We start from the raw sequence: 26,904 nt of genomic DNA on the forward strand, positions 1-26,904 counted from the left end.
CCATCATGGTCAAGGTGATCTCATTTGTATTCGTAGATTTTTTATACATACAGTTTGCGCACCTTTTTATACACAGATTTATTGGTTTAAATCAAAACGGAATATTTAATTGTGCATGCATTTGGATATTACTTTTGCCAACGTAGAGGTCAATCTTTAAGAACACAATTTTGATATTCATTTTAATAACAATTTTATATTAATGTTATTTAACACTTTAATCTATTGTTGTTTAGTGTTTTATGTATTTATGTTATTATATTAGTAAAATACACACGCACGTGTATGTGTGTAGTTTGTGTGTATGTATATGTGTGTGTATATTATATATATATATATGTGTGTGTGTAACAATAAGGGTCTAGTAGGCAAGGTCGGATCCAACTGCAGCTTTTAATCAAAAACTGAGCAAAGTCAGACAGGCAAAGGTCATACACTAGCAAACAGAGTCCAGAGGGCAAGGCAAGAGAAAAATCCAAAAACAGGCAAAAGATCAAGGCAGGCAGCAAACTATCAGAGGAGAGATAAACAGGCAAGGAACAAGACTGGGAAACAGGAAACTAGGAAGCACTTGGTAAGGTAGCTAGGCTAAACAATACTGAGCACCTGTGTGTGAATGAGTGCAACCTTTATAGGCTGCATCCGAAAACAGAAAAATGCTACCTTCGGAGGACGCATTCCAAGGTAGGGAGGCATCAAGGCACATCCAAATTCAATGTTAGCTTCAGTTCCTGTCTCCTGAGATGCCTTCATCGGGACAGATTTTTGAAGGCACCGTAGATGTGTCCTTCGCTGCCTTTGATATCCCACAATCCTGTGCATTCCATTCTGTGACAGTTAAGCTAAAAATAAAGATGGTGTCTGAAAGTTGCAGTCGGTGGTCAGTTGCTCCAGGTATGTTTTTGAGCAACGTTTTCCACTTTGGATGTAATTTCTAGCAAGAAATTAATATTGCAGTAGTGGAATATTCACTTAGTTATCACCAAAGCTCTCTATATTTTTCTGTAGATTATTAAACTGTTACTCTGCTTCAGAAGCCTGTCCGAAATCAGTTTAATGAGGTGCCTTCGTGCAAAAACGCTGCCTGCAAAGTCATTGCCTCATACGGCAGTGAGGCCAAAATGTTCAGCTGTCTAAGTTTTTGGATGCAGCCATAGTGTCCGGGTTATTGGAAACAGTTGAGTGTGTAATCAGAGGGGATCTTAGGAAATGGAGTCCAGGGTGAATGTTTGAGTGGCTTGTGTGGCAACCTCTGGTGGTGAGCAGGGAACGGATTGTGACAGTATGTATATAGTATACATACTCCGAATAATATAACAATAACAATATTAATATAACAGGTAACTTGTTATTTTGTTAATATTTATTTGTATAATTTGTATATTCATTTTTTATCTAATTTAGTGTTAATAATATAAGAAAAGTTTTAAAAATATCAGATGTATGTATTTTTAGACCTATATATTATATTATATATAAACATAATTTATATTATATGTATTCTATTTTTATTTTAATATTATTATTGTTTTATTTATTATTGGCCATAAGTAAAGGAGCATTAACCTTGATTAGTAATTATAAAAAAAATTATGTAAAGCATTCTGAGGATTTATAACATCTCTGAAGCTCTGAAATTTCAAATGTCAATATGACACTTTGTGTGTCTATCCAGACACACAAAAATTTACACATGCTAAAATCAGACGTGAGGTTTGATTACCGAGATCATGTTGTCATGGTAGCATTCAAACACTACTGTTTTACCATGGTACTTTTGATGAATGTTTGCACATACAAACTTGTTTATGAACTCACGTGTACACGAAATCAACTAAAAACACCCTAGCCTACTTAAAGTCACATCTGACTAATCATCTCTGTCTATGCCAGTGTACTGAGTACTGTATGTCAAATATGGAACGTGGCAGTTGGCATCTCATGCATGTTAGCTTGTTTGCTGTTGTCTGGCTGTCTCAGTGGGAGCAGGTGTCTTCCCTCTGGAAGAGGAATGACCATGTCAGCTTACACTGAGTCGGTGCTGATGGGAGCTTTGGGATTCAGTGTAGGCAGCCCACAGTGAGCACCACAGCAGGCCGATACTTCCTGCTCTCAGGCATGCTGATGTTTTATTAAAGTCGTGTCCCTCCCCAGTCTTTCATAATTAAAGCATGGCTGAAGACACTGTTTTCTAATTCAATGGGTTTATTGTATTTATATGGTTTGCTAATGAAAAATGGCCTGTATTACCGATATATGTTTTATTTAGTGTTGTCTGAGTGTCGTGGCTGAAAATCATTTATGTCTCAGTCTGTCTCTAATAATTCAGTGAGAGATTCACACAGGGCTTCATGTTCTTTGAGATCAGTTGCATTTTCGCAATTATACAAACTGGTTTATATAAAGGGGGACATATCATGGAAAATAAAAGACTTTGTAGTATTTACTCTTTTACACCCTAATGCAATGCAAAATTTCCTTCCATCAGGATATTTATGCAAAGCCATGGTTATAATATCTGATCCAATGAACAGTTGAAAATGTTTTAAAAGGTTTCAAACACTATGAGGGTAAATGTTGACAGAATTTAGATTTTTGGGTGAACATAACTGAATGACTGACCACATTTACATATCATTGTTTATTCATTATTTAACAGACTTCCCGAAGAAGAAAGAAAATCTGTCACAAAGTGGGTCAAAAATATTTACAAAAAAACTAAATTACTGGGTGCTAAAAAAAGCTATGTAATAGATCAGTCAGTCAAGTTAACTGTATGATATAAAAAGCTCAAAAATGAAGATATGAAGACATAAGGAATTCATTATTGTGGCAGATGAGTAAAATTATTGAAAAAAAGGTTTCAGGAGTCAGTATATCTTTTCTGTGGTAACAACTGTGCATTTTATTTTAATATTGGTCTTGATGGTGTTAGATGGACTGTTTATTCAACATCTTTTACAACAGGTTTTTTTAACATGCATGTCCATTCATTCACACAAAATGATCAGTTGATGCATCCAGAGTGGAATTATCATCCAGTGCCTTTTAGCAGGTTACTAATTGAATACGTCTCTCACAGTGCACTCATGCTTTCTAGACAAAGATTGTTTCTGTGCCTGTGTGAGAGAGAGCTCGGTGCTCGCTACAGGGCCGATGAGCAGGGAACGGGAAACAGGAGGGCAGGCATATGGCCACGGGGGGTTAACGTGAGAGCTGGAGCACAGGCAGATTTCTCACGTCACCTCCCCCCAACCACCATCTGCCACAGAACCAGACCAGAACCAAAAGAGCAGGCACAGAGTGGCCCGATCTACTTCAGACCGCTCTCAGTCTCTGGTCACATTAGAACGACAGAGAGAAACAAAGAAAGAATGTTTTTTAAAAAAAGCAGGCTTGCAATCTTGTGAATTAATGGCTCTGTTCCAGAGTCTAGTAAGCTGATTGTTTAAGGCATCATAAATGCACTCCTGCTGTTCCAGAAGGTAGGCAGGATGAGTGTGCTGCCTTCTAAGAAAATGTGTTTTGGCCAGATTCTAAAGCAGAATGTATGCTTCACAAGGGAAGCAATGACAAAATGCACTGTGACAATCTATCCAGGATGGTGGACTTAGTGTGAGAAATGTTGATTTATAAATATACTTATTTTTTTAATGCAAAAAGCATGGCTAAAAATAGTAAATCTAAAAAGTAGTCTATTTTACATCATATTTGAGTGCTATATTTGTGCTTGTTAGAGTTTCACAATCACAAGAATGAAACTAACAAGAAAACGTAAATCAAAGTCTTTTATGTACCTGAACCAGGAAAGACCAGAACCTCCAAAACGGTTTTCCAAGGTTGAATTTCAATAGTGTATTATCATTTCAGAGTAGCCAGTAACACTGTCATATTTTATAGTTAATTTATTGTTGATGCTATTGAAGTGTACAACACATTTAGATTTATTAGATATTTTTACCTTTTCCTTTTTTCTCTCCTTTTTTAAATTTTATTTAAACTAGCTCAAAAATAAATTGAAATAAAATAAAAAAAAATATTTTTCAGTTTGGTCCAGTGATGTGCATGTATATTCTAGAATATGCAAACTGACAAAGTGATTGGGTCATTCAAATTGAAGGTGGGGCTTCCATTCCATCACACCATAATGAGTTACAATTTCTGCCATGCATTTTTTACTAATGTTCTGTCTTCTCATACCATATATGAGTGTTTGACTTAAAGCAACAGTATTTTTTTTTTACCTTGTAATACCTGTTTCAAAATCATTCTGATGGTAAACTGACTTCTAATAAGACTTCTAATTAAGAATAACTGTTTCCAGAAATGTATATGTTCTGGCAGTATGTGAGTTTGTTGAGTGGGTACAAAGTTCTGTGAAAAGGGCACATTTTTACGGCAAAACCAAATACATATGTACAGCTATCCACATGAATTACGACAGTGAGCTTCACTCACTTAACTGTTGACAATACTATATTCAGTTGCTTTAAGGAGTGCTGTTTGTATGGCCCATTAATTTACTGTCTGTTTCATTCAGTCACAGATGAGCTTCTATTTCAGTTAGCATGCTGTCTCAGAAGGCAGGCCCCTATGTAGGCTGTAGACAGCGAGGAAGTTCACTTGGGTTTGGAACAGAGCCAGTTCCTTGCAGTAATTATTAAAAATGTCACCTTTATTACGTACAGTTGCTCACTAAATCTTCAAAATGCTTCTCCCCATGCACTGCTTTAGACACTTGGGCATGAAGATGTGCAAAAACATTGCCCTTGCTTGATAAATGCATGAGGGTTATTTTTAGTGTGATGGGAGGCCCAAAAGATTAATAAACATTCATCATCCATTTCCTCTAAATTCCTGCTCAGTCTTTCTCTATTTCATTCACTCTGTTTTCCTCTCTGTCTTCTCCTTTAGGACAGTGAGAGCTTTCAAACACTCTATCCAGGAAAGAGGAATAGAATAAACGGTGCTTCCATATTTTACTCAAGAGTAAAATGTAATAAAAATAAAATAACAAATGATACTGGATAGCAGAAGGGTTCAATCCCAGGACTGTTTGGAGATCATTTTGGTAATGATGTCTTGATTTGCCCCTGAAGGGCATATGCTGATAACCTTTCTGAGTGCAGAGGTCACTGCTACTGGAGCAATTAGATTTCAACAAGAGTTGCATCCACATCCTAATTTATTCTGGTCACTAACTGCTGACTAGATTAGAGGGCTTGTAAAATGAACAAAAAATAAAAAAATTCATTTTTTTATATTGATGTTTACAGGTGGGTAAATCTGAAATCAGTCATACATTCCACAACTAATAGATTGGCATTCAATGAAGTGTAAAGTAATACACACTGATTGTTTCAGAGACATAAAAAGTAAACAAAGTGGATTTATACAGTTCGATTTTTGATGTCTTTTTATATGTGACTAACTAATGCATTCTCACACACAGACTGAATTTAAATGGCTTTTTCAATTATTTGTGATTTACCATTTACAATTTATTTTTTTATTTTTTTATACTTTGATTCAGCAAGTATGCATAAAATTGATTAAAAGTGACACTAAAGACATTTATTAATGTTGCAAATGATTTCTATTTTAAAGAAGTGCATTCATTCTGTTCATCAAAGAATCCAGGCGGGAAAAAAGTATCATAGTTTGTATTGTATTGTAATAATATATCATAAGGCATATATACCTATATATATATATATATAGCATCAACAAAAATGTATTATGTTCGTATGTACTGTATGTGTATTTCAGTAAGAAATGTATTTCCTGAGATTTGCCATGCGCATGGGAGCCCTGTAATAATTGCCTCAAACAATATATTTTTAATTTTAATGTCATTGATACAATAAACTACTCATTTAAAACTTTTTCCAGCCGTTTCCAAGCTAACTGAGAAAAACCTGTGCACCCTCACAGAAGTTACATATCATCCAGCCATCAGAACTTGGCATTTATCTGGCTGTTGCTAGTTTTGTCTGCAGTATACTTTAGACAGTCTGCGAATGGTATGTGTTTAAGGCTGAGACTAACTGGAATCCAAATGTTTTTCATGCAAATAAAAAATATGACTCGAGTTTCATAATCGGACTATTCAGATTTCAGCTATGTCCTTGGCGAGTGTCAGAGTGCTCCATTATTCAGTGGGATGAATGAATGCAGTGACACATCTCTGTTCAATACGTTATTGAACCACAAATTTAAGAATATTAAGATTCCCAGGATCTTAATATATTAGAAGTGCTCATGAAACTTTTAGTACAGGACAGTTTCTTCCTGTAACAGCACAAGCAATGTCTATTTTAAAAGGGGCATCACACCTTAGGCTCGGGGGAAAACCTCTCTCACACATCATTAAGCATACATAAAACTACTTTTTGTGGACAAATGCTGACAGAACTTGCAAAATCTGCATTGCATGCTATGGATGGTTATTTTCCCCGACCCCAAACAATCCCAGTTCTTTCCAGGGAGGGTTATTAAATATTTTCAGCTTGGCACTGATTGAAAAAAATGACATCACAAACTCCAAAATCAGGCCATCCTGACAGGCCCTAATAATATTGAATTATGGAGATATTTCAACATATTATTTTGAGTGAAATAATGTATTAATGTGTGTTTGGTGGCAGGCAGCGGGACCCTGAGGGAGAGGGAGAGTCCATGGCCTGACACACACTGTGATAAATTGCTCTCTCTCCAGTGAGTGTTTTTCATTGGTCAGAGGTTGGGAAGAAAAGCTTCTCAAGACCCAAAAGCACTACAGTACAGTTACAGTTTCAAATGGTAATAATACTGCCTGCCTGTATTTGTGGTGTATTGGCAGTTGACATAACTTGTAATTTCTCTAAAGGCCATTTTCTCTTATATTTTCATTAATTTGTTGGACAGGAAAGAGATTTTGACCATAAAAATAAAGCAATTTTAGCAGTTTCAATAACATAGTTGTTGTTTTGCAATATGCCATAAATATTGTAAATTGTCAATATATACAGTATAAAATATTGGACTTATCTAAGTGTGTTTGTTTCCAAAAAGAACTGGTTATGAATTTACATATTACATATTACATACTTTAATTTATATAAGGTGTATAACTTATATACACCTTGTTGCTTTAATGATCTCAAACTTTTTGAAGGGTAGTGAAAAGCTTTATGTTAATTTCCATGTCCATTTGTCAACTACCCATACATCCATGTACTATGTAATTTACATGGTTCTCTATAATATTTCCTCAGAATACCATGGTATTAACATAGTACATGACCAAAAATGCACTGTAATACCAAGATACTTTTTGGTTCTTTTATGCATTTCTTTTATGTTCTTCTATTTTATCTAAAGAGCTCATCTACTGAACACAGCTCGACTACTACAAGACAAAACTATTTGAATCTACATACCATTACGTGACAAACTGCACTACTCTTTGGACTTTAAACTAGCTCATGTTTACAGACACTGATGTACCCCGAGTCTGGGTTCCTGTGATCAGCTGGATTGAACCTGTGGCGGCTGTTGTTGAGTCTGAGGTCAGTTGGACTGTGGGTGGTGTTATGGACATTGGTACAGTGTCAGGGTCAAGTGTAACTGCTAGTGTTGGAACTGGAAATGAAGAACAACATTATAGCCTGTTTTTTCAGTTGGCAAACGATTGAAGGTAAATTTTTCTAGTCTTTGAATTGATACTGATAATGAAACTTACAGTACTGGTTTTGTTGCAGTATCATGCAAAAGCAAATGTTTTTGGTTACAGACAACATTGGCATATACCCTGTTCACAAGCACATTTGTGATCCTGGACGAGAAAACCGTTCTTAAGTCACGGAGGTATATCTTGAGCAATAGCCAAAAAAAACATTGTATGGGTCAAAATTATAGATTTTTCTTTTATGACAAAAATCATTAGAACTTTAAGTAAAGATCATGTTCCATGAAAATATTTTGTAAATTTCCTACCTTCAATATATCAAAACCTAGATTTTGATTAGTAATATGCATTGCTAAGAACTTAATTTAGACAACTTTAAAGGTGATTTTCTAAGTATTTAGATTTTTTTTGCAACCTCAGATTCCAGATTGCCAAATATTGTCTTATCCTAACAAACCATACTGTACATCAAAGCTGAAAGCTGAATAAATAAGTTTTTATTGATGTAAGGTTTGTCAGGATAGGACAATATTTTGCCTTTTTGAATCTGAGGGTGCAAAAAAATCTAATTATTGAGAAAATTGCACTTTAAAGTTGTACAAATGAAGTTCTTAGCAATGATTATTACTAATCATGAATCAAGTTTTTACAAAATATCTTCATGGAACATGATCTTTACTTAATATCCTAATGACCTATATGACCTATACCTGTATTGTACAAATGTACTTGTGCGACTTAAGACTGGATTTGTGGTCAAGGGTCACATTTATCACACGTTTTCCACATATGAATGTGTCGTAAAAATCGTTTACTGAGATGATGTTTGCAGTATTTAAATGGTCACATGATCTCACTATGGTCACCACCAAGAGAAGAGAACTTTCTTATCTAATTAAACAGCTTTTATGCAGCTGATATGACTAGATTGTTCATCTAATCCATTTGAAACATTTTTCAAAAGTACCACAGATTTCTTCAGATGCAAAACTTAGTAATATATGAGCCACTAGTGTCACTAAAAATGTAAATGTTTCACCTTTAAGCTGGAAAAAAGTATAAAAGTGCACCCTGAAGAATATTCTTGAGGAAAATGATTACTCTATGTTTCTCTTGAGATCAGTCATCACCTCAGATTTCCAACAAAACAGCATTAGACCACCACAAATGGGCAGAACCTCGCTGAAATTTCTTATAACCTTGAGCGCACCCTCATAGATCACTAGCCAGCGTTAGAATGTTTGCGTCTTACATCACATGAAACATTTATGAAGTAGAAAACTGTGGAAAAATGCATCACACCATCAGAGTTCACAGTGACAGTGAAGGGATGGATCAGAACCGACGTCTTGCTAACGACATGAAATAAAGAGGCCAAAAAGAGTGATGGCAGCAGTAGCGAAAACATGAAAACGACCGTCAGCGCATTCCATTAGCATGCCACTTACTGTCAGACGTTCCCGACGCCTCACCTGCAAACAGAAAGAGAGGAAGATAAAACAAATGAGAGACTTTTACTCTTTATTTATTTTCCAAAACACTCCTGTGGGTTTGTTTTATTTATTCCTCTACCTCTCTGGAGCACACCTAAGAGTTAAAAAATACAGCAACCTGCCTCGCTTTTGCACAAAGTGAACGTACAGTAGCGATGAACTGTATATTTCTCCTAGTCTTCTTTTTATTGTGAAGTTTACTTGAAAGCTTTGTGCTACTCTGCTTTCCTTAGCGAGTGAAGATGCCCCGGTTTTCTACACTGTACGTAAATCATAGCTTCCCCTCAGGTGTGTGCGCGTGTCTGAATACAGCAGGTGCATAATTCGTACAAATATTCGGGGAGCCGTTCGGGGTGGGAAGGAAGGAGCCAGGCTTCCAGGACTTGGCTTTGAATCCTCTCTCACAGGCCGAGCAGTCTTGTCCAGTGGTGTTGTGCTCGCAGTCGCACTGAAGGGTCCCGTCACGAAGGGAGCACTGACCGGCGTGGAGGTTACACTTACACCTGTGAAAACAGGGAACACCAATTAGCACACTTGTTACATCGCAGCCACAGGCAAGGGCGAAAGCTGCACCATCGAGGACAATTCCCACCTTTTATTTGTTAAGGTCACCCAAGGTAACTCATTAGCTCAGCTGCTCGGCTCAAGAAATCAGCTAGGCTAATTAGTGGAGCCAGACATCGTAGCGCATGGCTGAAACAGTACCTGTAGGGAATACTGAGGATTCTACAGATCTTTACATTTGGGTTGTTGTGTGTACAGTGAGATTTCACTGTGGGCGGGGCTTACCAGTACAATGCTGGTTATGTTGCTTCTCATGGCTGTTGTGGAGAAAATCTCATTTCCCAAAGTCACTGTACTAACTTGCATGAAGTTAAATTGTTTTTAAAGTTCATACAAGAAAAATCTACTTGAAAATCAACTCTGTGTTAGATATAGGACTAAGGGGTCCTATTAATAGATTGTTAAAATGAGTGTACATCGTCTTCATGCACTGGCATTTATGTATTATTATTATTATTACTATTATTATGCATTTATATTATTATTTACTTAAGTCTAAACAAATTGATGTGACAAAATCTGCCAGTACAGTGCAGTGTTACTGTAAAACTCACATTTCACTGCTGGTTATATATGCTCTATATAATTGTGTATGTGACGAATAAAAATCTTGAATCTTGAAGCTATTAAAAATTTCAAATAAATGTTTTTGCTAATTCACAATTCAAGCTGAAATAAAATATACGAAAAACTTTGTAAAAGTAAACTTTTTTCAGTCAAGTTGATGTATAAAAAATACAAAGCTAAATACAAATTTTAATTACAAAATTACCAAAAATCTTATTTTAAAGTGTAAAATATAAAAAAATCAAATATTCATCATTTTTAAATAGTACATGACACTAAAATAACACTGATGTCGAGTATATGTCGTTAATATAAGTTTGTTTTGTCAATGCATTGTCATATATTTTTTAAAACTTGTTTTAAGTCTATAAATCAAGTAAGAAAATATACCAGTGTTGTTATAGTAAATTTTGTAATTTAGTTAAAGTTTTTAATAACTCAGAACTGAAATAAATATAAATATTGAATGAAAAACAAACTTAAAAAGGTAAACATTTCTAATTTAAGTTGAAAGATTAAATTATCACAACTCAAATAAAAATAAATTAAAGCTAAGTAGAAATAGTAAAAATGAATAAACATGACAAAAATTTATTCTCTAATAAAAACAAGTGGGGAGAGAGTCATATTCGCTTAAAGATTTTTTTTTCTGTATGTATCTTTTTGACTTTCCTCAATGTTTCTAATCTTTCATCATTATCAAGACTCTTCTCATGCCCCATGTTTTTAAGCACTGCCTGTGTTTGTTGTAGATGCGGGAGAGTTTGATTCTGGTTGTCTCTGATGTTGGAAATAAAACTCTGGGATCTTTGGGGACAGTAAACAGCATCCGTCTGCTCTACTCCAAATATAGCAGTCGTCTACTGGGTGGAAGGGAATACCTCAAGAAAGATGGAACCAACGAGAGAGAGAGAGAGAGAGAGAGAGAGAGAGTAATGATTATCGCTAGTAATGAGAATAAATGGGGGATATTGAGATGGCCTCGCCTTGTCTCTCCTTATCGTTGGCTTTATAAGAAAAATCTGCAGTGCTCCACAAAATGTCGCTTCCCTCCTTTGAGTTTATGAGGAATGCTCTGGCTATCTGACAGCCGAGTTTAAGGATAGCTGAGATTAAAGGTCTGGGGTGGAAAGCAGGTTAGTATGGAAATGACGACTTTTGCAATTACAATCGCTGTAATCAAATGAGTGTGTAAATCCCAATGCATCAGATTTTTTTTCATCCTCACTAAAGCAAACAGCTACCCATTTGCATGAAATATTTATGAAGCTGACCTATATATTTCCATGCGGACACCCCATAACCGAATCTTGTATTGCCGTATAATGAGGTCATACCTCGCCCTCTGAAGATTCCCTTGAAAAAAAGGCGTGATTTGCCAACATATAGTACAAAACTCTGGAATAAAATGCTCTGCAAGATTAAAGCTATTCCTATATACATATCTATATATATCTACAGTATATCTATATATATATATATATATATATATATATATATATATATATACACTGTATATATTGCAATAAATTAGGGCATTAGTGCAAAACACTTTACTAACTTTGGATTGAGAATGAACGTTACAAAAATACAATTTATTTATATAAAATTAAGTAAAAATATATCAAATAAATATAATATATTTATTTTATGGTTTTTTTTGTAGGTTTTTTTTTATTTCATTTTTAATAGGACGGACAAGTAAGTGTCACTGGCCCTCATCCACATGCGCACAACAGCTATCTGTTTTCAGCTTCTTTGACAGAGTGTAATTTACTCAATTTCATTTACTTTAATTAGGTCTGTTTTTCAAAAGCCTGAGGAAACTAGACTTCTACCACCCTCTGGAGGCCTCTAAGTCATAATTAAAACCCAACGTCAATCACACACTCTTTCATTCGGCTGTTTCTCCAAGACCAAGTGCCCATCAAGCTCCTATCATGACAAATTAATCAGCAGTGGACCACTTCATTGCAGGGATTCTCGCCTTAAGGGAGACCTCTCTACTTTTGAGAGGCAGCGCAGGATCTGAAGCCAGTGTTAATCAATTAAAGCACAGCAATGTCCCATATCAATTTCTGACCAAATCCAGGGTGTGTGCTTTACAATTCTCTTATGTCCAGGTTGGAATTAGGACCCACCCTGTGAGGAGCGATGAAAAACGGATGAGAATGAGTCTCTGTGTAATGTACTGTAGTGCACCGTGAGCAGATACAGATACAGTGTTCATTTTGCTTGGGTTGCATATTTGGGTGTTGCTTTATCTATGGACACTGTTATGTTCAAAAAAACAACAACTTTTTAGTAATAATAAATGTTTGTTGAGCACTAAATCAGCATATTACACTGATTTCTGAAGGATCATGTGTCATTAAAGATTGGAAAATTCAGCTTTGGATCACAGGGATAAATTACATTTATACCAGTTGTATTAAAACAAAAAACAGCTTTTTTAATTGTAATAATATTTCACAATTTTACTGTTCATCTACTGATCAGATAAATGCAGCCTTAGACACTTCTTTCAAAAACTCTTCCCAAACTTTGTACGGTAATTTATTCTACTTTTCAATTTCCTTTTATGTATGGATTTTGTTTTACTCATCCCAGACTTATCTTAAAATATGAAAGTAAAAGTATTATTACATTCTTAAAAATGATGCTAAACAAAGTAATCAAAATCATAAAACATTTCACTACTGTAAACTATTTAAATCAAATGTTTTACAATAATTATCATTTTATAATAATGTTTTTTTTTCTGTACTTGGTTACAGGAGAAAACCACCTCAGAGAAGAGTATTCTTGAAATGAAACTGGAGAAATCTGATGCATGAAGAAAAATCAAGGTACAGTAAATATTACTAATTATTATTGTAACATCATTTTTTCCTGTAATGCAGCAAAAAAGAATGCAAATATTATATAATTGTGTGTATCTGTTTTTGTGTGTATGTATTCCTGTGTACAAAAAAATCTATACATTTAGAATTAGCAAGTCCAAAAAGGCAATTTTCACCACAGAATTCTGTACAATAAATCTTTTGAAATGAAGTAAAAGACACACATGAAAATGTTCATGATGTTTCAGAAAATAAAAATGACATAAGTTAGCAATATACATACACACTTTCATAAATCTTTAGTGTGGTAATTAAGCTTGCGAGTGTATAAAAAGTGTGTTTTGAGAGTTAACACACGAATGAAAGTGTCAAAGCAACACCTAATGAAGGTGCATTCAGCACAGTTAAACGTAGTGTTAAATCAGGAATTGACCTTAAACAAAAGTTGCCAGATAAAAGCGGCAAAGTCACATCGCCGACTAATGCAGGGCAGCTGTGGGAATCTAACGCCCCGCGAAAAAACAGCACTCGAAGTGATGCAAGCCCTTGGTAAAAACAACGCAAAAAAGAAATCTGTCTGGTTTGACAGCTGAATAAATGCCTGCTGGCGTTTTGTAAATGTGCATGGATAGTGAGTGTGAAAACTGCAAACGATACAGGCGCTAGCTTGCAGATTGGTATGCGTTCCTCATCATCATGAATATTCTAAATTATTGACAACTCACCAAAAAAAGTGCTATGTAGACAGTAAAAGTTGTGATTAAAAACTAAGGACAGAAGAAGTCATTTGTGCCACTGTTCAGGACAGAGAGGGCAAGGCTGTTTTGCTCTTATTAAAACGCTGGCATTATGTGGTTAGATGGGCTGATAAAACAGCCTCGGTGTGTTTCTAGCACAATCAGTCAGTCTCGCTGCAGGTTGCAGGGGAACAGCAGGAGGCATCCTGGACCTCGGCAGGGGGGCGAAGTAGCAGCATCTTTTTCTAGGGTGTGAGGTGAGGTTTCTCTGCCCTGCACTCACAGAATCTGTGTGAATCCAGGGCAGCTATATCCAGACACCGCAGGGCTGGGACCCCACTGCTTGGGACAGGAACAGATCTCATGGGCACGCTTGCTGCCAGGCTCTGCTGTTGGGATAGGATCAAACCCCTATCTGGCCATCTGTGACTGGAGAATCAGGAGTGTGTGATAAACATATGGCCCTTAATGCTCCTGCAAAACAGAGGCGCTAAAAAGTAGAGATCGAACTGTTGTGGATTCTTCTCAAAGCTTGAGCTCAAAAATGAGCTACAAGTTGCATGCATTAGGCTGTGGACAATTTAGCCATCCTCTGGTCACAGGCACAATGTGTGTGTAAACAAGACAATTTCAACATTTTATTTAAATTTTTTATTTATTTAAATTAGCTAAAGAATTTGATTTAAAAACTATTTGAAAAATGACCCACACCCACTACTCCATTCATGAATTAATTAATGAATGAATTTGTGTTTATTAAAATTATGTTTAAAATTTCCTTTAACATTTAAAAATGTATATAACCTTCATTTTGGGGGGATAAAATATTATATATATATATATATATATATATAATTTATTATTATTATTATTATTATTTAGAAAAAACCCACAATGCTATTTATAATTTATTTATTTATTTTAGTTTTTTTTTTACGTTCTTATTTAAAATTTACTTAAGCATTTAAATATTAAAGGTAACATATTTATTTTTAAAATTGTGGCCATATCCACATTTACATCCTGCTCCTGGATGAATCTGGTGAAAATAAATTCACCAATCAAATCCCTTATACTGGTGAAGAAGGCTCTTCCTCCTTTATCTGTCTCTTAACAACTTAAAGCTTTTCCGGTTGGCATTGCAACAGCATTTTGCTGCATTAGATAACTGTGTTTATTATTTATTATTCAGGTTGGCTGTCATGCTGATAAAAAAAACAAATCATGCATATATGTCTGCTCTTGAGGGGCTTAATTATCAGCCTGAAGTGAATGCTGGCTTGTGATCATCTTTATAAATAACAGCAATAACAAATCATTTGCCTGGGGTGTTTTAATGAGGTATGAACAGTGTATAGATAACATGACCTCAAGCAATTTGAAGAGCATTTGAATGGACTTTGGCTTCGGATGACAATCTTTGTTGATTGTGTTTCTACAGAAGGGGACACATCCACCTACACTTTATAGCTTTAACCTGCAGCTGGTTTATCCTCACCCCATGAAACTGCTGTACGTTGATTGAGCCACTTAGTGACTGTTTCTGAAGAGGTTTCCTAAATGTTTACTGATTAATATCATTACAAAGTTATAATCTAAATCAATTCTGGCTTTTATATAGGTAAATGTATGTTTATGTACACATTCTCCACCACTGTCACTATTTTGGCTAACACAATAAGCACTGTGATTTTAAGAAACTGTCAAATCAAAAGTAGTTTTTTAATTGATCACATTATTTAACACATTAAATTGGGTGTTGTAGTTTAAATAATAAGCGGCAAAATCTGTAAAAAATGTAATACACATGGACTGAATTTTCTACCAAGTGTAATTCTCTGCCTTGAGCTTTGCCCTCCTTTTGAAGCAAGTAACAAAAACTGTTTTTAAACCTGCCATTGCTTAGGTAATGAGCTTTTGGATAAATCTGCTCAACCAAAGACGAATGTGACGTAATTCTCCCCGCGGCATCGTTGATGAACGTTTATAGAATATCATTATGAGCATTTATGCCTTTATGGGATGCGGCAGCTAGATTTCTTTCAAGATTTGTTTAAAAGTGCCAAAGTCTGGTGCAAATAACAGGAGCGCGGCGCTCAGATGAATAAATAGCAGTGGCACTAAACAAACACAGATAGACAGATAAAAGGCTGCCGCTGGAGTCCGTTGCTCTGAAGCAGCTGGAAGCTGCTGTTAATGGGAACTTGATTTATTTTTCCCAGAGTCTTCTCTCACGAGACACCCTGACTATTTATTCTCATTTGCACAGAAGCACTGCCAAGCTCATCATGAGGCACTTACGCAAACAAAAAAGGATGGAGGAAAGACGAGGACAATCGGTGCCCGGAGAGTCACCTCGGGCCGCCTTACATTGGTCATTATCACCAGTACCCGACTGACTTATTACCTCCATTTTGAGGAGGATTGAGGAACAGAATGTAGAGAATGAGTGGCCATTAGCGAACGGTAATGTGTGAACGTTTCCAAATGGGCTGTGTGGCCCAGGAACTTGTTGGCCTGGTTGAGAAAATGACCCGCTTTGTTAACAAGCTTGATGTCTTGGGCCTCATACACCTTGTATTATAAATGTTTTAGCTTCATCCATTAAGGATGAGAGGTACAAATTGAACATGACAGCTCTCCGAAAATAAGATTCAATTCAGTTTACACAGTGTTCAGGCAGCAGATATTGATTTATAAGAACCGCTCAGTAAGACCGATGTGGGTAATTGGCTTCAAATGCTCTTTTCTTTTCCTTGTCCTAATCCCTCCACAGGACCCTGAAAGCTTTGACCTCGGCAAACGATGCCTGATGCAGACTCCTCTGGTGCCGCGGCTCTCACAGAACTTCCTCGCCTCACTAGAAACCTGTTTTCATATTCCTTATTATCAGCGCTCCAGCCCCTTCCCGCATTTTTGAAGTATAGCAGCTAAAAAAAGGTCAGCTGCACAATAGCGGATCTGTGTGTTAAAAGGCAGTCGCGGGGAGTTAGTTTCTGAATGTGGTCTATTCTTTACTAGCCTGTGCCAGGGGAGCGGCTAATGAAAAATGCCCCGCTGTTTCCTCCCCAATTCCTGAGAGAACTATCCATACAAAAGCAGTGCTGAAGGGTGGTGGCAGACAAGAGACCTTGCCTCTACAGCACCGTTCCCCATGCTCCTCAAGGAGGATTTGCAGTTAAAAGGTTGGAGATACATGGGAGAGAGAGCGCTCCCCATGAGACGAAAGGCCCTTCCTGTACCACAGCTACTGAATCGCAGATGACCTTGAAAGCTTTGGCACCGGCAGATCCTGTAAATTATTCACACAGGATGCAGAAAAGGGCTTCTTCTGCACTCCCAGACAAAAGGGCGGAAGCCAAAAGCAATGCTGCTGCCGTAGCCGCCTCTCACGTGGAAGACCCGGATTAACGTTGAGGAAAGGAGACGTGCGCACAAACGACAGAGAATGGTCTTGGCATTGCCTGTGCACATCAAAAAGTTGAAGGACAGAAAGAATAAGGGAGGTCCCTTCATAATTAATTTCCCCCCCCCCACGGAAACATCGCGATGGGGCCAATTATTGCCAGAATGTGACTCCATCGCCTGCTGTGTAACTGTCCACAGAGCTGTATCCTCTAGGCATCGGCATGATGCTGAATACAGTGAGATGGGCACACACTTATCTTTACAACGTAAATCAAACTGGTTCTCTGTGATCATTCCTTTCATTATGTTGTATATGCATGTAGATGAACCGATAGTTAAACAAGCAAAATGGCTAAGCAGCAAATGAGTGTATAATTTGCAATTAATATGATTTACATGACATTATATTTTATATAAAATGATGAATGTAATTAACACTAAGTTTCATTATCGCTTAGTCTGGAGTGTTTGCATGGAAATTATCCATTGGAAGTGACACTTTATATTTGTAAAATTATGTATTAAAATATTATTTGAAAAGAAAAAAACAAACATTTATTTTCAAGTATGTACATGTATATATATATATATATATATATATATATATATATATATATATATATATATATATATATATATATATATATATTTTTTTTTTTTTTTTTTTTTTTTTATGACCATTTTGCATCCTGACAGCAAGCAATAGCAACCCTCTGTCATTATTAAATAAACTATTAAGATAAAAAAAAACAATTCATCAAATTTATGTTTTAAAAAATAGTTGAAACTTGAAATCCTACATGCAAGTCATGATATTTTTATTTGAATAATAGTAGTAATACTTAGTAGATACTTTTTTAAGTAATACTTTTTTAATATGATATATTTGACTTAGTAAAACGTATTATTAATACTAATAACCATTTAAAAATATGATATTGTATGTATTTTATAATATTTGTAACTATTTTTGCTACAAAGTGATAAACTTTAGTTCACACATTGTATCTAGGAAATCGGGGAGAGCATCAGATCATGAAAATATCTGCTAATTAAAGAACAAAATAGACAGATTAGCGAAGACGTTAATAACTACAGCCCTGTCTCATATGTTGTTGTACTTAAAAACACATAAGTTGGGTTCTCACAAGGTGGATGCACTGCAAAGTCTGCATTTCAGCTCTGGATTTTAGAACTTTTAGAATCATCTTTTGAGTATAGATGTGTGAAGTCATCAGAAATCGCTCTTCCGCAGGCAGTCACTACTGTGTCATGGTGTTTATGATGTTATGTGTGGGCAGAGAGGAGCATTTAATGAACAATATGTTTTAGTGCAGGAGGGATTGGCCCAGTCGACTGAACAGGAATGTCCTGCTGTGATGGCGTTGCACTAGACACAGTCCCCATACAGAATGGCCGGATGAAATTTTGATGAGCGATGGCGTTCTGATGAAAAATTCTGTTTGCCTTCCTGGGACACCCCCTTTTATTCCACGCCCCTAGGGTAGGGATCTGGGCAGAGGAGATATTTACGCCTGCGGTGCTTGCTTTCAGGGAGGCCGAACGACCTTAATAGAATTTCAAAGGTCCTCTTGCGAATGAAAATCCGGAGGAGGACAGTTTTCTGTTGTTCCCTCTTTCCCTTTGCTTGTGCTATCTGCCTCCCTGATTTCCTTTTAGAATGCTTTTGTAAATGTAGCATCTTATACTGTAGATAATAACTGTAGAATTGCAGTAATATAGGCTGATGTTTTTCCCTTTTCACACCATTCTTTGTAAACCCTAGAAATGGTTGTGCGTGAAAATCCCAGTAACTGAGCAGATTGTGAAATACTCAGACTGGCCCGTCTGGCACCAACAACCATGCCACGCTCAAAATTGCTTAAATCACCTTTCTTTCCCATTCTGACATTCAGTTTGTAGTTCAGGAGATTGTCTTGACCAGGACCACAGCCCTAAATGCATTGAAGCAACTCCCATGTGATTGGTTGATTAGAAAAAATGCATTAATGAGAAATTGAACAGGTGTTCCTAATAATCCTTTAGGTGAGTGTATTTTCTCAATAAATTATATAGTATTCAATGTTCCCATTATATTTTCAAAGCTGATAAATGTAATTTCATTTCTGGCTTCATTTGTTTAACTTATAAGGTTTCCACTGTAGCATTTTCCCTTTTTTGTAAAGTTTCCTTTTCTAGTAAAATTATTTTTGCTTTAGTCTGTTTCCCCAAAAATATGCATGTGCAAATTTTTACTGTTTGCTCCATGAAATATAACTTTATTTCCACCTGCTCTCCCTGATATAATCAGTCACTGAAGTGCAGCACTTGAAAGTAAATTAAAACGTTTAAAAAAAACAGCTCTGAATGTGAGGTTACAGAGCATGAGTCATTCTTTATGTTTTATATTTTCCCCCTTTATAGACACAACAGTCTGTCGTTTGAAGATGCTGTTTCATCTCTTGTCTTAACGAGGTAAATACCTGAGCCTTACACTATGAACTATTCGTCAAAGAGGCAGTGCACTTTCATGTCATGTTCGTGCTCGGAGCCTAACAAGATATACAACATAATTAGAAAAGCTGATTGTGACATTGTTTTGAACGTCCTGTGAGAAGTATTTCATCAAAGTAAACATGAATTCATTACAGTTATGGCTGTCAAAGTATTTCTATATGTTTAATGCTGGTTTTTCATATGCCATTAATGTTTCATCTTTATAGCTATGTTTTCAGTTCTTTGTGGTTACTAAAAACTGTCTGAGCCTTCACTGACAAAAACAACTTTACACAAGTTAAGTAAATCGTGTATTATAGATGTAGTTTTAGAAATATAGAGTGTGTTTTGTGTGTTTTAAGATGAGTAGAGATAATTTACAAAAATGTAATTGTAAAACAAGTGCATGCTTATTCATTGTTTCTTTTTGCAATCTAAATGCTAATATCATGCTAATGCTAATATCATGCTAATAATGTTAATCGTTATTTTAATGGACTGACATTGCTAATTGGAGTTTTTTTTCTTGTGCAGTAAATGTTAAGGGTTTTTATGGGCAAATTACAGCAGACAAAAACGAAGAGTCTAGTTTTGTTCTTGCTCTGATATTAGTTAATTGTATTAGATGTATTCTGATTCTCGTCGTGTGGGGTGGGGGTTTTTTGATTTTCATCCATCATAAAAAAATGATGGCTGGGCTCAGGGTAAAAGGCATGGGTTAATTCAATCATACACAGCCACGAGAGTGCATCATTAGTCATATAATACCCACTTCTGTGGGCTGAGATAGATGAAAACAGACTCTGGTGGATGGGTTAGCTAGATCAATGCATATGTAAACAGACAAGTATTCGGCCACAAACTAGGTTGAAAAAGTATGTTGGTTGATTCCTCCGGTTGGGTATGGCTCTGGCTTTGAAGGTTCCTTTTGATTGTCAGATGGAGAAGATGTCAATAGGTTTGGGTGAAAAAAACTTCAATATCACATTTATCTCAAAGCTTTCTTCTAGCTTTGATGCAAAATGCATCACCATATTGTATTTTCCTTTCACAAGTCTTGTCTTGGCTATGAAATTGCACTTTGCACTATTAAATTTCAAACCTCTTACCACCTGGGATTGTAGAAATCTCTATAATGTCTTTGATTAAAGACAAAGTGAGTAATTTCTGCAGTACTACACTGCAAAAATGATTTACTTTTTTAGTCTTTTTGTCTTGTTTTGCAATGTAATAATTAAATGAAGATACATTTGTTTGACAAGAAAAATGACACAAGATATTATGTTTCATTTTCTGAAAAAGGTTTAAGCTTACAAGCAAACAATCTGCCAGTGGGATTAGAAAAATAGGAGTACCTCGTTTATTTTCATTTCCCCGCATTGGCAACTTTTTATTTTGTTCGTTATTTTGTGGTTCAACTCACTTAATTTTGTTATATTTTTCCAGAAAGCATGATGTTTTAATGTCTTACATCATTTTGCTTCTCAAGTGTTTGATTCAAGAATGTTGAGATATTTGTATTGGAAAATGTAAAAAAAAATACTATGAAAGAAAAAAAATGTTTAGTGTAGCATCAATGAACAGAAAGTTATCAAATTATGGCAATTATGTTCAGTGCAACCTTTTAATGTACATTAGGCTCATTACAGATTGCGGCTTGATGCACTTCACCTTGTGGTAATTTCAATATAAGTTACAATGAAATGGAAAATGTGGGTTTGTAGGGCAGTGTTTGGTTGTATTCTTCAACCATTGACTAGATTACTAAATGATTGGACTAAATTGTTTTAGAAGTCCATATGTCACAGAGAGAAGTCTGTTGAGATTTGTGTACAGTTTTATTGATCATGGTTGCAGATATTCATAAAATGATGTTTTTGAAACAGGTTTCCTGAACACTCCATTGTTTGGACAACCAATAGCCGTGCCCCAAACTCATTCAGGTGTTTCAGCCTTTCTGTCGAGCTGTTTTGGATGCTCAAACAGCAGAATGCACTTAAACATAAACTCTGTAAGCAACTTGCAATTTTATGTTCTAATCACAGATGACAATAGAGAGCTCAACGTTCTGTAAAGTCACTGGCACAGGAGAAAGAATTATACACTTCAGTTTTAAGAGTAATTTGGTGTCATCAATATTTTTTAAACTGCTTTTTCTGTACATCTGTTTTTATGTTTCAAAGATTAATTGGGTTTTGATACTTGACTGATCATGAGTGCCACTAACAAAGACTGAAAGACCTCAGGGGCTTTGGAGACCATGCCATCTGAATTTCTGCACTGCCAGTAACCCACAGTATTTCTTCTTTCGCTCTTACTCGGTGTGTTTAATAATATATCTTCGCATATGTTACAGCAGTGAGGAAGCAAGCCTGAGTTTGCGCCCCTGGCCGCTTCGCTAATGTAACCTTAGCAGAAGAGTAACTCAGGCCAAGGACTCATCTTTGATGGTCAGCGCTGATGGTGTTCGGATTTTTAGAAGCAAACTCAAAGAGCTCCTGTGGGAATACTGTAAGAGTAGCTCTGCTAGACGCAAGCATTTATAATACATTCTCCTCACTGCTTCTAACTGTACCGACGTATCGCCAGCATTATCTTCACATAAAACTAGGGCAAGTATTACATCACATGAAAGCAACTGCAGACAAAAGCAAAAATTGCAGATCACACATGTGCCCACGCAACGCAGTGTGGTGGAAATCATGGTCAAATACACCAATGATGTCTAAATGGAAGTGAAGACATAAATAGTCAGCTTCTGAAATTTTTCTATGAAACATTACACAATATTTTAGCAATCCTAACGAAAAATTTTAGAAAGATTTTTAAAAGATTTTAGAGTTTAAGGGTTTCAGCAAACCCCTAACGTTAAGTATTAAACTTGTATATAACTGTACAGTGTAAATAAATCTGTAAAATTTACAGTCAAATATGGCAGCTATATGGTTGCAAGAAATTTACTATAAAAATATTTTAGCATCATTTTATGTTTTGTGGACTGAACTTAAATTTACTGTTGAAATAAAGAAAATTCACAATGTATAATGTTAATATACCAACTTACTGAAGTGCTAAAGGTACTAAAATTGTTTTATAATAAATTGACAAACACAAAAAAATTCAAATAAAGAAAGTAGAGAAAGAAATCCATGTGTAAAATTTTCCACATGTACATTTTCCACAAACTAAGGTAAATACTTATATGTACATGTGTGTGTGTGTATATATTAATGCTATTGCTACAGTGTACATTTTTACACTCTTACAGCGGACTCCATACAGCTTGAGGAGTGCTGTATACATTTTTTTTTGCCTGGCAAATGATAAAATAAGCTGAAAAACACCCTAGCATTCACCCTGGTAACCTCCTAGCTACATATCAGAACATATTAGTAACTGCATACCAATATTCTAGCAATCCACCCAAAACACTCAAGCTGTATAAAAAAATAAAAAAAACTATTATTCAAATTCATTACATGTAATTTTAGAGAAGGAACCCACAGGCTGCATTTTAAAAAGTATTAATACTCTCTATGCCTCAAAACTTACAGAAAACTTGAAAAACTTTTGTTTTTCAGCTGTGGGGCGGACTGGCTCAGTATGGCAAGAGATGCACACTAAACAAGATGAAAAAAGAGAATGTGAGATTAAACCACTAAAATGCAGCACTACAGGTTGAGATGAAACGCAGCACACGCTGAAGTATAGAGCTCGCTCAAGGCCCTGTCCAAAGGAAACTCAGTGCTTAACTCTTCAGATGTGTCCGAGCGGCTTTGAAAGAGCCTTCATTGATCTGTTGACATGGATCTGTTGCCCCCAAATCTACTTACATGACTGCCCTCAGAGACCTTCAAGCTGTGTTCATTTTTACAGCTTGCTTTATTGTTGTTTTAGTCATAATTTTTTTTTATCTTTTTGGCATAATTTAGTTCATATTTTGTATTGTCATATTCATTCAGTTTAGTCCAGTTTACTCTGGTTGAATGAAATGGCATATGATTTAGTCAACGTGAATGTAACGCAAAAACGTTAATTTTACATATTAAAATTGAATTAATACTTTAATTCAAGGAAGCATTAAATTAATGCTCCTCCTTGAACTGCCACCTTAACGTGGTGGAGGGGTTTGAGTACCCGAATGACCCTAGGAGCTATGTTGTCCGGGGCAATATGCCCCTGGTAGGGTCTCCCAAGGCAAACAGGTCCTAGGCGACGGGTCAGACTAAGAGCGGTTCACAAACCCCTTATGAAAAGATCACATAAAAGGACCGTGACGTCGCCCGGTATGGCGCAGCCGGGGCCCCACCCTGGAGCCAGGCCCGGGGTTGGGGCTCGTATGCGAGCGCCTGGTGGCCGGGCCTCCCCCCACGGGGTCCGGCCGGGCTCAGCCCGAAGGAGCGACGTGGGGCCGCCTTCCCGTGGGCTCACCACCTACAGGAGGGACTGTAAGGGGCCGGTGCTTAGAGAATCGGGCAGCAGTCGAAGGCGGGGGCCTCGACAGCCCGATCCCTGGACACGGAAACTAGCTCTAGGGACGTGGAATGTCACCTCACTGGCGGGAAAGGAGCCCGAGATTGTGCGTGAGGTTGAGAGGTTCCGACTAGCGATAGTCGGGATCACCTCTACGCACAGCTTGGGCTCTGGAACCACACTCCTCGAGAGAGGATGGACTCTTCACCACTCTGGAGTTGCCCATGGTGAGAGGCGGCGGGCTGGTGTGGGTCTGCTTATAGCCCCCCAGCTCAGCTGCCATGTGTTGGAGTTTACCCCGGTGAACGAGAGGGTCGCTTCCCTGCGCCTTCGGGTCGGGGATAGGTCTCTCACTGTCGTTTGTGCCTACGGGCCGAACGGCAGTGCAGAGTACCCGGCCTTCTTGGAGTCTCTGGGAGGGGTGCTGGAAAGTGCTCCGACTGGGGACTCCGTCGTTTTACTGGGGGATTTCAACGCCCACGTGGGCAACGACAGTGACACCTGGAGGGGCGTGATTGGGAGGAACGGCCCCCCTGATCTGAACCCGAGTGGTGTTCAGTTATTGGACTTCTGTGCTAGTTACAGCTTGTCCATAACGAACACCATGTTCAAGCATAAGGGTGTCCATCAGTACACGTGGCACCATGACACCCTAGGCCGTAGGTCGATGATCGACTTTGTGGTCGTTTCATCCGACCTCCGGCCGTATGTCTTGGACACTCGGGTGAAGAGAGGGGCGGAGCTGTCAACTGATCACCACCTGGTGGTGAGTTGGATCCGATGGCGGGGGAGGAAGCTGGACAGACTCGGCAGACCCAAACGTACTGTGAGGGTCTGCTGGGAACGTTTGGCAGAGCCTCCTGTCAGAGAGATCTTCAACTCCCACCTCCGGCAGAGCTTCGACCGGATCCCGAGGGAGGCTGGAGATATTGAGTCCGAGTGGACCATGTTCTCCACCTCCATTGTCGAAGCGGCCGCTCGGAGCTGTGGCCGTAAGGTCTCCGGTGCCTGTCGAGGCGGCAATCCCCGAACCCGGTGGTGGACACCGGAAGTAAGGGATGCCGTCAAGCTGAAGAAGGAGTCCTATTGGGCCTGGTTGGCTTGTGGGACTCCTGAGGCAGCTGATAGGTACCGGCAGGCCAAGCGGACTGCAGCCCGGGTGGTTGTGGAGGCAAAAACTCGGGCCTGGGAGGAGTTCGGTGAGGCCATGGAGAAGGACTATCGGTCGGCCTCGAAGAGATTCTGGCAAACCGTCCGGCGCCTCAGGAGAGGGAAGCAGTGCCCTACCAATGCTGTTTACAGTAGAGGTGGGGAGCTGTTGACCTCAACTGGGGATGTCGTTGGACGGTGGAAGGAATACTTCGAGGATCTCCTCAATCCCGCTGTCACGTCTTCCATTGAGGAAGCAGAGGCTGAGGGCTCAGATGTGGACTCGTCCATCACCCAAGCTGAAGTCACCGAGGTAGTCAAGAAACTCCTCGGTGGCAAGGCACCGGGGGTGGATGAGATCCGCCCTGAGTACCTCAAGTCTCTGGATGTTGTGGGGCTGTCTTGGCTGACACACCTCTGCAGCATCGCGTGGCAGTCGGGGACGGTGCCTCTGGGATGGCAGACCGGGGTGGTGGTCCCTCTTTTTAAGAAGGGGGACCGGAGGGTGTGTTCCAACTACAGGGGGATCACACTTCTCAGCCTCCCTGGGAAAGTCTATGCCAGGGTACTGGAGAGGAGAATCCGGCCGATAGTAGAACCTCGGATTCAGGAGGAACAGTGTGGTTTTCGTCCAGGCCGTGGAGCACTGGACCAGCTCTATACCCTCTACGGGGTGCTGGAGGGTTAATGGGAGTTTGCCCAACCAGTCCACATGTGCTTTGTGGATTTGGAGAAGGCATTCGACTGTGTCCCTCGCGGCGGCCTGTGGAGGGTGCTCCGGGAGTATGGGGTCCGGGGCCCTTTGCTAAGGGCTATCCGGTCCCTGTACGACCAGAGCAGGAGCTTGGTTCGTATTGCCAGCAGTAAGTCAGACTTGTTCCCGGTACGTGTTGGACTCCGGCAGGGCTGCCCTTTGTCGCCGGTTCTGTTCATGATTTTTATGGACAGAATTTCTAGGCGCAGCCAGGGGCCGGAGGGGGTCAGGTTTGGTGACAACACGATTTCGTCTCTGCTCTTTGCGGATGATGTTGTCGTGTTGGCTTCATCAAGCCAGGACCTTCAGCATGCACTGGGACGGTTTGCAGCCGAGTGTGAAGCGGCTGGGATGAGAATCAGCACCTCCAAATCCGAGGCCATGGTCCTCAGTCGGAAAAGGGTGGCTTGCCCACTTCAGGTTGGTGGAGAGTTCCTGCCTCAAGTGGAGGAGTTTAAGTATCTTGGGGTCTTGTTCACGAGTGAGGGAAGGATGGAACGGGAGATTGACAGACGGATCGGTGCAGCTTCTGCAGTAATGCGGTCGATGTACCGGTCTGTCGTGGTGAAGAAAGAGCTGAGCCGCAAGGCGAAGCTCTCGATTTACCGGTCAATCTACGTTCCTACTCTCACCTATGGTCATGAGCTTTGGGTCATGACCGAAAGGACAAGATCCCGGATACAGGCGGCCGAAATGAGCTTTCTCCGCAGGGTGGCTGGGCGATCCCTTAGAGATAGGGTGAGAAGCTCAG

At 38.4% G+C, this 26,904-nt stretch overlaps 1 protein-coding gene across 2 annotated transcripts in view; it reads right to left on the reverse strand.

The window, feature by feature from the left end:
• LOC132098006 (netrin-G2-like) overlaps positions 1–26,904 on the reverse strand; it is a 63,737-nt gene that overhangs the window by 13,809 nt on the left and 23,024 nt on the right. For both annotated transcript variants that reach the window (XM_059504081.1, XM_059504080.1), the window contains exons 4-5: positions 9,493–9,665; positions 9,118–9,141 (exon numbers count right to left, since the gene is read on the reverse strand). In XM_059504081.1, coding sequence (XP_059360064.1) covers positions 9,118–9,141; positions 9,493–9,665 — 197 coding nt within the window. The remainder of the gene's footprint in view (positions 1–9,117; positions 9,142–9,492; positions 9,666–26,904) is intronic.

Source organism: Carassius carassius, chromosome 21 (assembly GCF_963082965.1).
Source record: "Carassius carassius chromosome 21, fCarCar2.1, whole genome shotgun sequence".
Taxonomy (NCBI): domain Eukaryota; kingdom Metazoa; phylum Chordata; class Actinopteri; order Cypriniformes; family Cyprinidae; genus Carassius; species Carassius carassius.